The 15,633-nt window shown below is 42.9% G+C and overlaps 2 protein-coding genes across 4 annotated transcripts in view; one reads left to right on the top strand and one right to left on the bottom strand.

The window, feature by feature from the left end:
• Window positions 1-2,606: 2,606 nt before the first annotated feature.
• LOC128894184 (pre-mRNA-splicing factor CWC22 homolog) overlaps window positions 2,607-15,633 on the bottom strand; it is a 13,346-nt gene continuing 319 nt past the window's right edge. The window contains exons 1-4 of one of the 3 annotated variants that reach the window (XR_008461474.1): window positions 15,538-15,633; window positions 4,054-4,300; window positions 3,273-3,980; window positions 2,607-3,240 (exon numbers count right to left, since the gene is read on the bottom strand). The exon at window positions 15,538-15,633 is cut by the window's right edge and continues 319 nt beyond it. Coding sequence is in view for 1 of the 3 variants with exons in the window: in XM_054155731.1 (XP_054011706.1) it covers window positions 3,954-3,980; window positions 4,054-4,300; window positions 15,538-15,633 (370 nt within the window). In the remaining 2 variants the exon portion in view is untranslated. Of the gene's footprint in view, window positions 3,981-4,053; window positions 4,301-5,271; window positions 5,390-15,537 lie in introns of those variants that run through there. The other 2 variants (XR_008461475.1, XM_054155731.1) reach the window with 2 other exon arrangements.
• LOC128894182 (dual specificity protein phosphatase 10) overlaps window positions 5,476-15,633 on the top strand; it is a 61,504-nt gene continuing 51,346 nt past the window's right edge. The window contains exons 1-2 of the mRNA XM_054155717.1: window positions 5,476-5,611; window positions 7,948-8,133. Coding sequence (XP_054011692.1) covers window positions 5,494-5,611; window positions 7,948-8,133 — 304 coding nt within the window. The 5' untranslated portion in view covers window positions 5,476-5,493. The remainder of the gene's footprint in view (window positions 5,612-7,947; window positions 8,134-15,633) is intronic.

Genomic DNA, 15,633 nt, shown 5'->3' with positions numbered 1-15,633 from the left:
CTGAAAAATTTCTTTAACAGTTCAGTTTCAAGCTAGAGTACTCTAACATTTATACGAAATTGGAATTACAGGAATTGGTCTTTTAGTTGAATTACTCCAATTTCTGAAGAAGACATAGAGGAAGGGTTGTAATGTAGCCTGGCGAACCTCGAAAAGTATATAGAAATTTTACAAAATGCAGAAGTATTATAGAAATTAACAAATAATACGCAAATTAATCTATAAATTTAATTCTCCTACAAATAAACAGTATATCGACCTGCTCGAGGTTCTGTCAACCCCTTCAGCTTCAATAGGCCACCTTTCATCCCCTTCAAAAATCCAGGAAGAGATCTGTCTGGCGCTGATAGCAAAAGAAGAGAAAAAGGAAACCATTTCCACGCCCCAGGAAACTTTTACCTTCCTCCTCAAAGCGCAAGTGCCAAAAATCCACCCCATCGAGCTCGAAATGTCGGGGCTCAAACGGTTTCTCCGCGAAAGCTTTCTGCCTAATCGAGCGCGAATAAGGGAAACGATTCCTCGTATCGACGGTCACGCAACGCCGCTTAATCAACCAGCGATCGCTGTATAATTCATCGGCTGCATTCGTTTGGGAATGGAAATTAGATCGAGCACAGTTCGTTTCGTTGCAGAGATCCGATGGGATTAGGTTCGTGATCGTGTATTCGCGAACGAGGGCCCAGATGTGGGCCACGGATACGCTGAACACCTTAACCCATTAATCCTGAAATCCCACCCCTCGAGGAGCGCGCTTAACGCTTGTAAACAGAAGGATTTATCGAGGCTGTAGTTCGTAACTGCATAGCCTAACGACTATATTTTTGCTCAGGTGATTAACTGCCGCTCGTGAGGAGTCTAAGTAACCTAGGGGGGAGGATGAGTTAGGCTTGAGCCTGGTCTTACGGTACCGTCACCTGGGGTCTTCGAAACGGTTCGTTGAAGAGTTTTTTAAATTAGGAGATTATTAACTTGAGAGGTTGTTCCTTGTTAGCAGTGAGGTTCATTGAAGAGTTTGCATTAGGTGATTGTTGACTTGGCAAGTTACTCCTTTTTAGCAGTATAATTATATTTACCCCTTTTCACAGAATAATGTTGTCCTTCGACATTCTTTCTCTATGATTATAAACAAGGCGTGATAAACTGCACGGTTGTTGCCTTCAACAATCGCGATACGCGGCGATAGGTTAATTTTTTGGGGCCGTCCCCCGGTCGAGGTTGCCGTTGTTGCTCATTAAGACTGTAAATCATTAGCCACCTGGCAAAGGAGTATAGCGTCGGTGACGCGGTAATAACAGTATTGGTAAGTAATAACCCGGTTCAACTAGCTGCGGCATAGCGTAGATAGCTAGTAATGCGGTAGTGGCACCGTTTCGTTGTAAAGCAGCCTTAAGGTGTGCTCACAGCGTCTGGTTACGTGAGCATTCTCGCTCGATAGCGGGGAACGGTTATGTCTTCGGTGGCCGCGTCGTATTGATTCGCCTGGAATTATGCCCGTCGTCGTTCGATACCGTTCTGCTGCGATAAAAATAATCATCTCGATGGTAATCGCGATCGCAGCGACGATGGGAACGTTAATAGTCGGGCGAGATCGAAATCTGAGCTGACGCCACTCGTGCTTCCATTTTCCTGGGGGAAAAAATAGGTCGATCGCCGCTGATAATTTATATACCGGCTGGTTTGAAAAGTTGTGGCTGGAACAAAGTGTCAATCGTAACTAACAAGAGTTCTAGAATTACTCTAGTTAGTATAGAAATGTTGTACAGAGAAGGGGGCACGAGTGTGTGGCTGTGAAGCTTCCTTAAAATTGCAAGTGATTACTGTTTGGAGTAAGAATGAATTCTCGACTATTCATCTTAGAGAAAAGTTTCATAAAACTTTCCTGCTCCTTTTATCGAGATCTCCATGGCAGTATGAATATTTTATTAAGAAATGTTTATCCTACGTTTATAATGTATGTTAAAAAAACAGACCTCTTCTTTAGATTCAGGGAGCCAGAAAGGCATGAAACGGTGAGAATGTGGGTTGGATTTCGATGGTTGGTCGCGTGGTGAGTTAATTATGCACGAGCTACTTTCGCGTCTAGAAGGAGCGTTTAGACGGCCGCCTTTAAGCCTGTTCTGGTAGGCTGTTAGTGACAGTGATCCAGCGCGAGGCATAAAACAGTCCGAGTCCTTGCCGCAGCCTTGCGTTTTCTCCTTGAGGCTTGAATTCTATTTAAATACACGGCATACTACGCGGGTACAGCAGTGGGGGCCGTAGAACTCGCGGCATTTCTACGTTCTTTCTGCGTTGCTTTCAGCGTCTCTTTCTCTCGATTCAACGACACCGTCTCTGTGGCCAACCGGAAGATCCGAAAGGTCTTCCGGTATTAGCGTGACTCGAGACGACTTCGATCCCGACTCGAGACGTTTTATTGTTGGTCCATTTCTTTCTGATTATTTTTCGTCGCCATTGTTACGACAGGAAGGAAGGAAGGATTACCGTAATCCAAATTGTAGCTCGATATGGATGTCTCTGTTAATTTTCAATTTTCCATCTATGTGTCTTTTTTTAAACTGTTTTCGTTAAAAACAAGAGTGGACACGGTGATTCTATTTCAGTGTCTTTATTAAGCAAATGTACCGGAGCATATACGCGAAGATAAAAGCAAATAAAACAAGAAATACCAAAGGTCGCGATACGTAAAGCGCAGTAAAAACGGTTATAAAACGTCACCATTGTCTAATGTAGCATGGTGTGATCTTATTGACTATTCATAAGCCAGTTTTTCACACCTCGCGGTGACTCATTATAATTATCAATCTTGTTGGGAGTAAGTTCCAATATTTTCCACAGGATTTTCCGTAAACAATTGATAAGGAACGGTGAGCGATTGCATAATTAAAATTGTGACTCGAAAATAAAATTATACGGGACAAGTGTTTACTTTTATATACTGATAACATAGATGAATTTATATTCGTGAAACGGACGGAGTATGCTTTTTTTAGCGACTACAAGTAGAAGTTACTGTCCTTTGTATTCGCAAACTGACTTCTCTTCGTACGCGTAATGACAATGATCGTAGTCGTTGCGAAACGAAAGTCTATACACAATACGGAAGAACATAAGTCGAAGGAGAAAACGAGAGGATAAGTATACACTTATGTCGGGAGGTGTGATTATTTGCTGAGTGGATGTGCAAAGTTTTCCAAACTTCGTGCACTTTCATTTCCAATACTCAACCATTCAAATACTCATCTGCTCCAATACTCAACCACTCAAATACTCACCTGTCCCAATACTCAGCTACTTCAACACTCAACATCTCCACCAGTACTCAAACTACTTTCATCCAACACTCCAATCACTTTGGCCTCAAAAAGAGTGAGTAACTCTGGCAGAATGTTAAGTGGTCCCCGATCGGACGCTTATCAATAATCGCGATGGGTTTACGAGAGCGCTGTTAACGCGCCAGAATAGTTAGAGACAAAGAAACGCGCGATTCTGGCTCGCCTTGGCGCGGAGCCCGCGGAGTTCCTGTTCCCTCTTCAAGGTCCTTCGGCGTCCGGTCGCCGGCGTCGTGAGTCAAAGGAGTCAACGCGCTCGCAGCAGCTGGCCCTCGTGTTTTTCCGTCGTCCATGTTATTCTCGCGAATTATTCACCCTGGGACATTGTTCGCGATGACCCGCTGCACTCTCAGGGCCACCAGAGGCTCGACGATCGGAAGATAAAATGCTTGGCTCGTTTCCTCAGGGCAACCGGCGACGAAAGGGGGTGGAAACATCTTTTCTTCCCTTGAGACCTCGAACACCCCCACCACTTGTCCAAAGATACTCATGCCACTTCCTCAAAGATGTTCCATTACTTCTTGATCTTGATGAGACTTCAAAGGTCGAACCCCTCCCATGAGTTTCTTCGAGCTCTGTTTAAAAATATAACGATGTTTTCTCGTTTTTCTGTGGTGAAAGTCATCACCAGAAACGATTACTCGCAACACCCTGAAAACGATAATATTACCGTAAAAGTTTTTAGCGTTCTCCATGTTTGAGAATCGCAACTGTGAAAATATACCTGTAGGGAAAATAGACAAGAGTCGCGAAAACGTTCTTGGAAGTGACGGAAGTGAACGGAGCGATCACGTGTCGGATACGTAAACAGGCTGCTGGAAACCTGGTCCAGGGTTAGGTCCGTCGAATATGGTGATTCTCGAGCGGGAACTGCCAGGGTGATCGTTAATAAAAGGCTCGTCGTGATTTTAAATCGTTTGACCTCCGATTTCCCACTTCCTGGTGCGTGATTCAGGCCAGAGTTGGAGTATCTGAAATATAAATCAGAAGTGACTGCTTGAAATAATATTTCAGGCTCCTGTTTATCAAATGCTTCAGAGTCCAAACAGTCAAGTATTCAAATAGTAAACTCTTTAAATACTCAAGCATTTCAAAAGTCAAACCCTTTAAGTGCTCGAGCATTTCAATAACAAACTCTTTAAACACTCAAGTAATCAAACAGTAAAAATAACTCGAATACCCAAACGTTCCAACAGTATTCGTATACTTCATCGTTTCAAACATGGATACACTGTATCGAAAGTTATTCCTTGAACCGAAACATCGTGATTACGTTTCAAGGATGAAGTAACCGCGACAGAAGATAACACACCGTTCGAAATAACATTTCAAAAGTGTTGGCGAATAGGTAAACATCAACAAGCGCGATCACGATTCCAAGAATCCGCGCATGATTTGCGCTTGACGATTTCGAGCGACACGCAGCGTTGTCGCGAATAACAAGTCTCCATTTTCGTTTCAGATCGGCGTGACGAAATTTCAGCGCCTGTTTGAGTCGTATCCGAGCGGGAAACATGAAGCGATTACTGTTGGATGCTGAGCAACGCCTGAAGTTCGCGTACAGCAGTTGAACAGTCTGGAAATTGGAGATATGCCTGGAAAATGCCTGAGCTCGACCTCCTGGTGGGTATTTAACTCTAGGTAGAATTTTTAGAAGAAAACTGCATGCTTTTCTCCTCACGGCCATCTTGAAACTACTACGCGTCATCATCCGACGCTTGGAAAAAGAATTGCACTCTCCACCATAAATATTCATTTCATAGAAAAGTAGTATAATACTTTTCTGCTCCTTTTATCCTAATCTTAAAACTACAATCTATCAGAATCCTCAAGTAACGAATCCCTCGCGAATAGAGCTCTTCAGAGCTCTATCTATCTTCTATCATTAACACAAAGTGCTCGAAGGAGCCCTGAAGTTAAAGTCACTGCGAGACATAGGTACCTAAAGTGGATCCTGAAATACGTTCTCATGGTTGCCTTTTACAGAGACTTCATCAGCAGACTCGAGACCGACGGCCCAACACGGACGTATCAGCCGGTTCCATCGAATAATAGCGGCGAGAAGGTCTGGCGTGATTTAACGAGGAGGTATGCCAACGCGACCTCCGTGCTCGACTTCCCGGTACGTGAGTCAGGATTTCAGGAATCGGCAGCCACCTCGAGGATGAGCGCTAAGATATCCCTGGCTGGCCGGACCGCGGCGCAGTCAGCGGTGAACCATCGTGGTAAACCATCGGGGCTGCTGCTCGCCGGAACGTCCGTGAAGAGACCGTCTTCGATGAGTAAGTTCGCTGAGAGTATCTTCGTCGAGGTCCACACGTAGACGTGTGTCATTAAGCAGTCTGGGGAATACCGTGTCGACTATGATTGGACATAGACTTCTTGGATGGTGGCAAGCTTGGTTAGGAGTATTAGTGGTTGATAGGGTGATTTGTGATAGGAATTGTTGATATTGATATACCTTGAGATGTTCACTTCTTGGAGCACTGGAAGTGTTGTGGGAAGAGAATATGTTGATAGAGTGGTGATTAAGCGATGGATCTAGTCTATTAGTTGAGTAGTTTATCTTTGAATTGGAATTGTTTCTTCACCCTTTCTACATCGAGACCATTCACTTCAGAGACACAATCTTTTTGTATTCTACAGTGTGTATATTTTACAATTGAAGTGGAATTGTTTGCCAACCTTGGCACGTATCGAGACATTCACTTTTGGAATCAGTCCTCGTGCTTTTATCTTTGAAAACAGTTTCAGAGTGCCTAGATAGACGATCGTGTTGACAAAATTGTAGAAAACAAGATAATGTTTACGCATCGAGTCATTTGTCCGGGTGTCACACTTCTGTCATTGTTTAGATGATGGTTTCCAACTTTATTATGATCCTCTTTCCTCCCGAAGGACGCAGCAGAACGCATTGTAATTTATAGCACAGATGTTGTTCAAGTCGGTCGTTCACCTGCCAACAGGGTCTCATTCGTTGTTGCAACAAAGATTGCGAAACTCTGCAGTTCGAGTGTCATCAGACACCTCTCCTGTCGTCGTTCCGAAACTTCACGCGAATACAATATTTGTGAAGTAGAAGTAGACTTATAAAGACAGACAAACATTCTTCATCGATACCTAGCTCATGACATCAAGACCAATATCTTATCTCGGTGATGATTGAACATATATTCCTACTGTATGCGATCTTTCCAGTTTAGAATGACCTGGCAAGCGATTGGAAGCCTTCTCGATTGCCTCACGGTGCACTCCATATCACTCTCAAAGTATCAGCGAGTGGACATTCACAGTCATCGCAACACGTCACCGTCTTGCAATGAGTATCTCTCGATCGAGTCATTGATATTTAAAGTAAATACGAAATCCTCGTTGGACAAGATGACGCCAGTGGCTGCTACGAGACCTAGAAAATAAAGTCCCAGGTTCAAAGGGTGATGTCAATCACGGGATGGAGAAACTGGAACGCCAGACGTTATCACCGGAGGCAGAAGCGTGTACGAACACCGACGTCTCTGTATCTTCGCCTCGATCGCGGTTAACGCTGACAGTGAATAGCAGGATGATAAATAATCAATGGTCTGGGACCACGTGACCCAAACTATTGTGCCATAACACTAGAATAGGAATTCCAAATCCCAGAAACGTTTATGTAACCGCGGCTCGGAATAATTCTCGATCCTTTTCGTGTTCAAGCCTGAACATTTGCTCCTCACGTGCAAGGTGAGCTGGAGCGTTGATTCAGCTTCTCTCGAGGTCGTACTCTTGTCGAAAAGTTTCGTTTCACGGTTGCTATTTGGTTGCAGTCACACTCCATCGTCGAATAAGCAATTGCTGACTTTGACGCGGAAGTTAGGCCACCGCATTCCACGCTCGCGTCGAATCGCGCAGCGTAAGCAACACGGAGTCCTTTTGAAGTGCAGGTAGCGTTACAGTTCTAGGAAAAGGTCGAAACAGTTGTATTACGATAGGTAAAAGAGTGCGTGATAGGGAATTTATCGATCAGTAAAAATATAGACTCGGAGATATTGAGTAGGTTAGGATGAATCTTATCTTCAAGGGAATCGTAGTGACTTAGAGCATTTCCTGTGTGTTTATGTCGAGACGTTGATTTCTAACGACTTAAATTCGTGCCAAACAAGACCTCGTTGGTTTAATTTGTTTCGAGATTCTCGGACAGTTGCGCACCTGGCTTGATCCAATTAGTTAGGCTAGTGTCCAAGAATCCCAAGACAATACACCGAGGAGTGTGAATTGGAAATCTGCCCTATCCTACGTTTAAATCTCTTTCAACGCGAGTAATTAATCTAAATAGCATTTGAGTAGCCAAGTAGTCAAATAGTGAATCGAATTCGAACAATCCAGTATTCGAATTCTTCTTCCACCTCGATGACTTGAACATTCGAACGTAGAAAAATTCGTCAACTTCCTGCGTTGATTAAGAGTCGGTAACTTCGGAGTTCCCCCGCGACTCCCCCTCAAAGGCCACCTGCTTCGCGTCCAGTCCCATTGCGCGAAATTTTGCAACCCGTCAGCCTAATAGCATACGATGCGCCGCTGCTTAATGACACACCATACACGTCACGAGATACGCGTCAACGAAGAATCCGTTCATTAGCGGTAGAGGTGACTGGCACCGAGGAAAGAGTCGTCAAACGAGCCGCTGTCCCAGAACTGGAAGCATCGTCCAACTCGTCGCGACCTAGCACGTTGTCTGAGAGAGATAACACCATGCCAACCTTAGCACGCGCCTGCACTACTGCCACTCTGCCAAGGATCAAGAGATTCAAATTCGCGTCGATCGGTAAGTACTTTATCTTCTTCCCTTCCCTTCACCCTCGCTAAATCCTTTCTTTCTCGAGAATTTTACGTCGCGATGCATTCCCGTTTGTTTTGCGATAAAGCTATTTGCTCGAGGAAGATTCTGCGCGGAATTGCCGTTGCGCATACAGATACGAGCCTTATGCAAATGCTGGAAGATGATTCTGCGCGAAAAAGTACATCGAAGACATGGAATAACTTTTCCTGGTACGAGGCTTCGTTTTGGAGAACATGGAGTTTGAATATGGATGGTGCATATTCAAACCCCATGTTCTCCAAAACGAACGCTCCCGCGAGAAAACTTTATTTTACGTTTTCGATCTATTTTTGTATGCACAATCATTTACTATTGTATTTATTAGTCAAACGGGTATGATAACATTGAAAGGTGTCTCGTGACGCGATAAACTTTACACCGTAGCACGACGTTGTATAAAGTCGCGGGTTTCTTTGTGCATTTTGCAGTTTCTTTTTGGACACGAATTCTACAAGTCCGAGTCCCATTCTCGGACCATATCTGTAATGGTCCAACGTCGATCGAGATCGGGCCCGCCCGGGGCCGTATTCGCTCGTCGATCGAGACGGCGCTTGTCGTAATGAAACTCAGACGCGACTCGAATACGTAATTACCGCGGAAATAGTATTACGAGCGGGCCTGGTCAACGGCATAAATATAAATACCGGCGGTTGTCGCTTGGGCAAGTAAGCCTAACCAACGTCGCGCGACACGCAGAATCGGTGAGTCAAATTGTGTGTGACGCCACTCCAGTTCGAGAACCACTTTCTATCCGGCCAACGCTCGCGGGACACGACATTCCTCTGTCTTTCATGGCGACGAATGCACCGTCGTTTCCCTTAGAATAAAAAAAAAAAAAAAAAAAAAACAAATGAATCGATCCTCGTAGGAAAAATCTGATTAGGCTAAGCAGATTTTGAGATAGGGAACGATCGAGTACGATCGTTTTCGGAGCGATCGTATCGGGACGTGTCGCGATGGAGCAATTCCACTTGAGGTATCGAGCGCAGCTTCGGTTTCCTGTTGCTGCAATGTTTTGTAACACCTTGCGGGGACTCGAGCAGGTTCCCTTGGAGAGGCCATATTCGAGCCATTACAGTAATTAATTAATGGGAGGAATTTAGGCGTTTCGAAATTTCAGGTATAGGTATAGGTTGTTCTGTCAATGCATGCACTGATGGATATGAATCGAGGCTGGGAGTAGTTGAATGTTTCGTAGACATTGGATTCTGCTCGATTGATCAAATACTATTCGAATAGTCAAGTACTCAAGCAATATTTGAATAATCGTGTACTCGAATCGTAATAGAATAATTAAGTATTCACACAGTATTTGAGTAGTTAAGAATCTAGTACTCCACGTTCAATTTACACAACAGACTAAACCCTAAAGTATACAACAATAAACATTACCGAGGTTTACTTACGACCGTGAAGAACCAAAAAATACCGAACCAAAAAAGATTGCTCGCCTAAATAACCAATACTTAAATTTCCCTCGAGGTCTGCCGCGAATCTTCTAGATTTATCCTCCTCTGACGAAGCAAACGCGAACCAGGTTCACAGAACCCAAGTGTCCGACTTTCGAGGACGCCTTCCATTAGGAAAATCATGTCGATTCATCGCCGCGATTTCTTTTTCCAGCGATGCTCGCGGTTCGTGCGCACCACCACAAATCTGGCCTTTATCTGTACACCAAGTGACGTCAGATTGATAGCACAAAGACGCGTGTTTGCTCGTGGGTACGCGTCTGTATACCGTGCGTTATCAATATAGCGGCAAGTGTTACGAGCTACCATAAGCCTTGAGCATCTGAGCCTGTGTAAATCGCAGTCGCTTGATATACGCGACAAACAAGACTCGGTGCTTCTTCGCGAAATTGAGAAAATGAAAGAACTCGTCTCGTCGAGCGAGGTCCCGATGACATTTCTTCGGTGAATCAATTGAAGGATATTCTCGTAAGACGTCTATTTCACAACACAACCTTTCGATGGTCCACGCCTCTGTCTGCCATTTTCTTCTATTTTGGCGGAGACGTCGCGCGCGTGATGGCGCGTTGGCCGGGTGCATTGGAAGATGTCAATTGAGACAGTTCTAACAGGCAACGTAAACCTTCCGCGTGTAGAGACATCGTGCAAGCATGTTTATCGCTCGTTCGACCCGAGTGATGCTTCTGTGTATGATGTCAGAGTCTATCTTTGGCGCGGAGTGGATGACCACGCGCGAACGAGCTACGCGCATCTGCGGACACGCGCGGAAATCTTCGCTGAAATTCGACTTGTTCGATTTGGGTTAGTCAAGTACCCGAATCGTAGCTGAATAGTCAAATACCGAAATCGTGGCCGAATAGTATTCAGACACTTGAACCAACACCTTCCACTTCACCTAAAGGCTCTTTATTTATTCCTCCATTTTTCCATTACTATTCCAGTCACTCTTTTCTTACTCCTCTACGACTTGTCCCTCGAAGTTTGCTTCGTCATCGTGCTTTTCCTAGCTTGTAATTTCACTTTTACGTTCGCGTGCCTCTCGTTTTTTCGTGGGATTAAAATAGAACGGCCATCGACGCGCGATTTTATATTCCGAATCGATAATGGAAGGCTACGATTCGAGTCGAGTATTACCAGCGTCGGGACGGCCGATAAATCGTTTGCCACGGTGTCACCGTGTACATTCATATTTATTTAACGAGCGGACGAAAATAGACAACTCTAGGTTGCGCGTATTGCTTGTCTACGATAGCGTTTTCCAAACTCTGTTTCGTGAAAAACGAGGCTTCCAACAATTAACAACAAAACAAAAAAAAAGGGAATATACAAGTCAGGTTACAAAGATTTTTTAATTGATAAAATGAATAAATTTACAAATCAAACTACTGAATTTTGGGGAGAAAGGAATTTATCATTCTTCAAGCGGAAAAATCAAGTATGGATTCCATAAATATATGTTCGGAAAGAAACAGTCAGTGACTGAACAACTTTTGGATAGCATTTCTCCGTACTCGAATTTGCTAAATTTTGCTTCGATTCGAATTCGCGGTATTTTCACGCGTCTCTTTTTTCTTTTTTCATTCGGGGCACAAACACCCCGATACCGCCAATCTTATCCAAGTCTGGTCGATTGGGAATCTGTGAGTGCATCGATTAGCTGACAAGGGAAAAAGTAAAACTCATTGATCGATTAGCCACGGTTGGGGAAAAACAGACCAGATTCGGTAGGAAACGATAAATCGAGTGTAACAATTCGATGGTCGCGATATCGTGGGAATCTGATACGCGATATTGTTTCAATTCTTCCTTGTTTTATTTTTGTGTGCAACAGAGACGCGGAACGATAACAAAAACAGGTAATTTCACGCGATGGAGTAGCTTTTCGGAAATTTCTGTAGAAAATCCAATGCAGTTTTTGTATACGTTCACCTGAAAAAACAATTTACGTCTGCGCACCGTTAACCCGCGATTCGGAGGAATATCTCGCGTTCAATGAAACGGAATTTCCTCTGAATCGTGAATGTTCTCATTTGCATGCAAATTTTGAATAAGGAATAAAAAAGAAAACAGCAACTTTGCGAACACTACTTCTTCCCTAAAAATTAAAATTTAAATCGGAGAATTCCAAAGGAAGTAATACAAATATGTCTGAATAATTCATTCGAATGAAATGTTCATCATTGTTACAGTTGTGCGTAATGTTTCCCACCACGATGAGTGAAATTAAAACTAATGTAAAAAGTGAAAAGTTCGGTGGCAGAAGTGAAGGCAAACTGGTTCCCTCGGATTTGTAATTTTTTATCAGCCGATTGCAAGAATTCATCGGAATCATTACCGCGGTTATTTAATAACCCAATCATCGTAACGCATGGTCGAAGAATGTCGTGAAATTAATAGCAAAGTACACCATTTTAAAAAAACGCAACGCGGATAATTGCACGAACGCGCAAGAAATTTCTAGTCGGGAAATATCGTTCGGTAGCCAAGCGTATGATGAATTATTCATGGTCGCGCGTTCATAAAAATCGCATGCAATGACGAAAAAAGGGGGGGGGGGAAAGAGAAGACACGATGGACGATAATACCGGAGTATCGACAGCGCAATACGCCGATCGATCGGGCGAACAGTCGATCCTCGTTTGTGGCAAAACTAAAAATTAATCCTTTGAGTCATGATGCACCTTTTCTAGTTCAACTTTAATTATTTCAACTAGTTTCTTAGACTCTAACGACAATCTTTTATTTTTGTACAAATTTTAGTAAATTCTAGAGTACGCTTAAGAATTTGTTCAGATTTTTCCATGAATTTGTTCCCTTGTTATAAATATTCGCAATCAGCGATGGAGGGAATTCGTGGTTCAAAGCGATAATCGGAACTACGCCGTCGATTCTCGAGAATACGTTTAAATCGTCTTGTGAACTTTCACCGAATCATAAAACCAGACGAGAACGAGAAGGCAGGTGACGCCATCGATAACATCGGCAATTATTGCTCTTCCTGTCCGCGGAAATTTCGCGGAATTTGGTCGATGAAGCTCGACAGACATAAACAATAACGATAATGGTAACGATACGTCTTAATCAATGTTGTAGTACATTACGATACAAATTCAAGAATTAAACGAAACTTGTTTTATACATTTAATGATTTAATTTAAGTTGAAGTAAATGTACATATGTATGTATATATATGTAGCTCGCTATATCTTCCAGGAATAGATAGCATGAAATGCATAATCTAAGACATCTAAATTATTTTTAAAAGAAATAAGTTTCCATTGATACTTCATATTTATTAGTTCGAAGACTTTTAGAGTCAGTATGAGGGGCGACTTAAAGAACTGAAGATAGGGATTGGCCACAGATCCTTCCTAAGGGAAGGTTTATAAAATTTGCATGCTTTAATGGCCCCTTTCCCATTATGATACCTTCTTACAACACGCAATAATGTAATTTTTCTCTCATAGACTCCATAAAAAGCATCGAGGTACGGACATTTGAAAGTAAATATTTAAGTAGGGGTGCAGGAATAGCTGTGTAACGTTGTTAAAGCAAGAAAAAGCTTAGCAGAAAGGTTAAAGATAATACCTATTCCAAGACTAAACGTAATAAATAGAATGTAAATAGAATGTTAAGTAAATCAGTAGAAATGAATCAATGAGATAAAACCGATTTAAAATAAATGTAAATTTAAAGACAAGATTTAGCCATAATTTATTATTTGGACACAACTATTCAATAAAACCTATTGCAATTTTTTAGCAAAATTAGGCTTGCAAAATGAAGTCACTTAAGACGTTACTATAACGGGATCCCTTTTTAATTCCTCATTGCGACAAGGTTAATATCCTGGAATTACTTGGACAACCACCTGGCGCGTTCGTTTTCGCGATATCGTTCTTATCAATGGTAAAACTCGTCATCGATCCTCCCGAAAAACAGGAAGCCCTCTAGCGAGTAGTGTTAGTGCGCTGGTGCTCGCGCTCGCGCATTGAGTAGCGAGTGGTGACTCACTGGCTGGCTCTCAGTCACGTGTACGTGTCTCCACGTGTACGTGACTGCACTCGTGCGTCTATATCGATGCACACACAGACCTCGATTTTACAGTGCCGTACACCGAGCGTTTGAAGTCGAGAGCAGATATGAAAAAAAAAACGAATACGAAATTCCTCGTATCACTGATAAACCCGAGTGTTTAATCACCTGGAGTAAAGAACAACCAAAGCCATCCCTTATCGCGCGCGATTCGCACCTAGTGTTAAAGTGTTGACGCTGCTTTTTAAACGTCGCACATGGAAAAGTGACTATTTTTGTTATCCCCTCGGTTCGAATCAGTCGTTTCATGTTGTTGGTGAATATTTTTGAATATTTTGATTGAATCGTTGATATAGTCCAGAAATTGTAATTTGTTTTGTGACTTGTGAATACTTTAAAAAATTTTCTTTTTAAGGTTGTTCCGATATCTGCAGCGATTTTATGGGAGGCAAATAATCTTTGTAATCTATCTATAGGCTTTAGGTGATATAAAACAAAGCTGTCTTTATTTTACTTGGACGACGATAATTCATTGTCGACGTCATTTATATTAACCACGTGCACGCTCAGACACGTGAGATCGTTTCTGTTTTATATTTGTACTTTGTCTGAGAAATCTACGGAAAGTGTGTATGTATTTGGGAAATATTCTTTTGGTTGGAAATTATTCAGAGGAAAGGACTACCTACTCGGAGTAACAAGACTAAGACACTAACCAACGAAACTAAACTTGGACAAAGCAAATAAAGAGTCTCGAAATATTCAAGAACGTGCTGGTGTCGACAAAATTAGCCAAATTATCGTCGACGTCAGTCGTTTACGATTCTTTTTCATCTCAGACGGAGTGTACACAAAATTATTAAAAGATTTGTAAGGTAGGCCTGCTAAATAGCTAGTAATTCTCGCTCCACGTGTGCGAAAAAATGTGCCAAGAGTTGAATACTTAATGGCAGCGTGCGTTATGGTCAGACCGGTATAGTAAGTCACGTGACCCGCGTTCCATCACTCGCCAGCGTCGATAAGTCTTTGATTATTTCCTTCGCACGTTCCTGAAAATTGGAAACCGATATTCCGTTTTTTAGCCTTTGTCTACGCTGCTAAAATAAACGAGCTGCCACTTATCAAGTCTAGAATGTTTAAAATTAATTAGAATATTGATAATAGGTGAGATGTTCGACTCTGGTGGAATTTTGGAGCGAGTGATTTCTGGAGCTTCATTTCTTATTCTCCTCGAATAAAGCAATGGTTTCGATGGATCTCTTCGATAAAACAAGATCTTTGGTAGGGCAACAGGTTCCCTGGTTTTGGAATAGGAGCAGAAACTAATTCTATGCCTTTACATTCAATTATTTATTACCGTAATTTAAATAGGAATATGCACTCGACATTTTGTCACGTTAGAACCCGAAATACATTATGTTGAAAACGAATTTATTTGATCGATAAAGGGGTAACTTTTACGAAGCCCAAGAACAATACCGCTGTACGTACCTGCGCGCGAGTACCTCGCGAGTTCCTCGCGATGGTCTGGTCGCGCACACAACACACAGTTTCCCCACTGTGCATCGGGCTCGCGGTCGGTAGTACTCGTGGATCGCGATCGGTCTGTTCCGCGAGTTGCCGCTCAGTCTCAACTCGTCGGCCGCCGTGAACGGATCTATCGAGCACGCTCGGTCGATCGCACGGCACAGCATCGTGTTTACTTCCGGCCTCTATCGCGACACAGACGACCGACGGAAATGTTGACGAAACGAGCCAGGCACGGGGGACGTCGTACCCGCGTGCCAACGCTCTCCTGAACGACCAACGCCAACCGTCGAGGATACAATCCTTTTTCTCTACCTACCTTCTGATAGCGTTACACGCTCTTCCCTTCCTTCCTTTCATCCAAACTGTCTTCTTCTTCTTCTTCTTCTTCTTCTTCTTCTTCTTCTTCTTCTTC

The sequence above is a fragment of the Hylaeus anthracinus genome, unplaced genomic scaffold, assembly GCF_026225885.1.
Source record: "Hylaeus anthracinus isolate JK02 unplaced genomic scaffold, UHH_iyHylAnth1.0_haploid 3, whole genome shotgun sequence".
In the NCBI taxonomy this organism is placed as follows: domain Eukaryota; kingdom Metazoa; phylum Arthropoda; class Insecta; order Hymenoptera; family Colletidae; genus Hylaeus; species Hylaeus anthracinus.
Note: the sequence above shows the minus strand (reverse complement) of the source record. Positions and strands in the feature narration are given on the sequence as shown.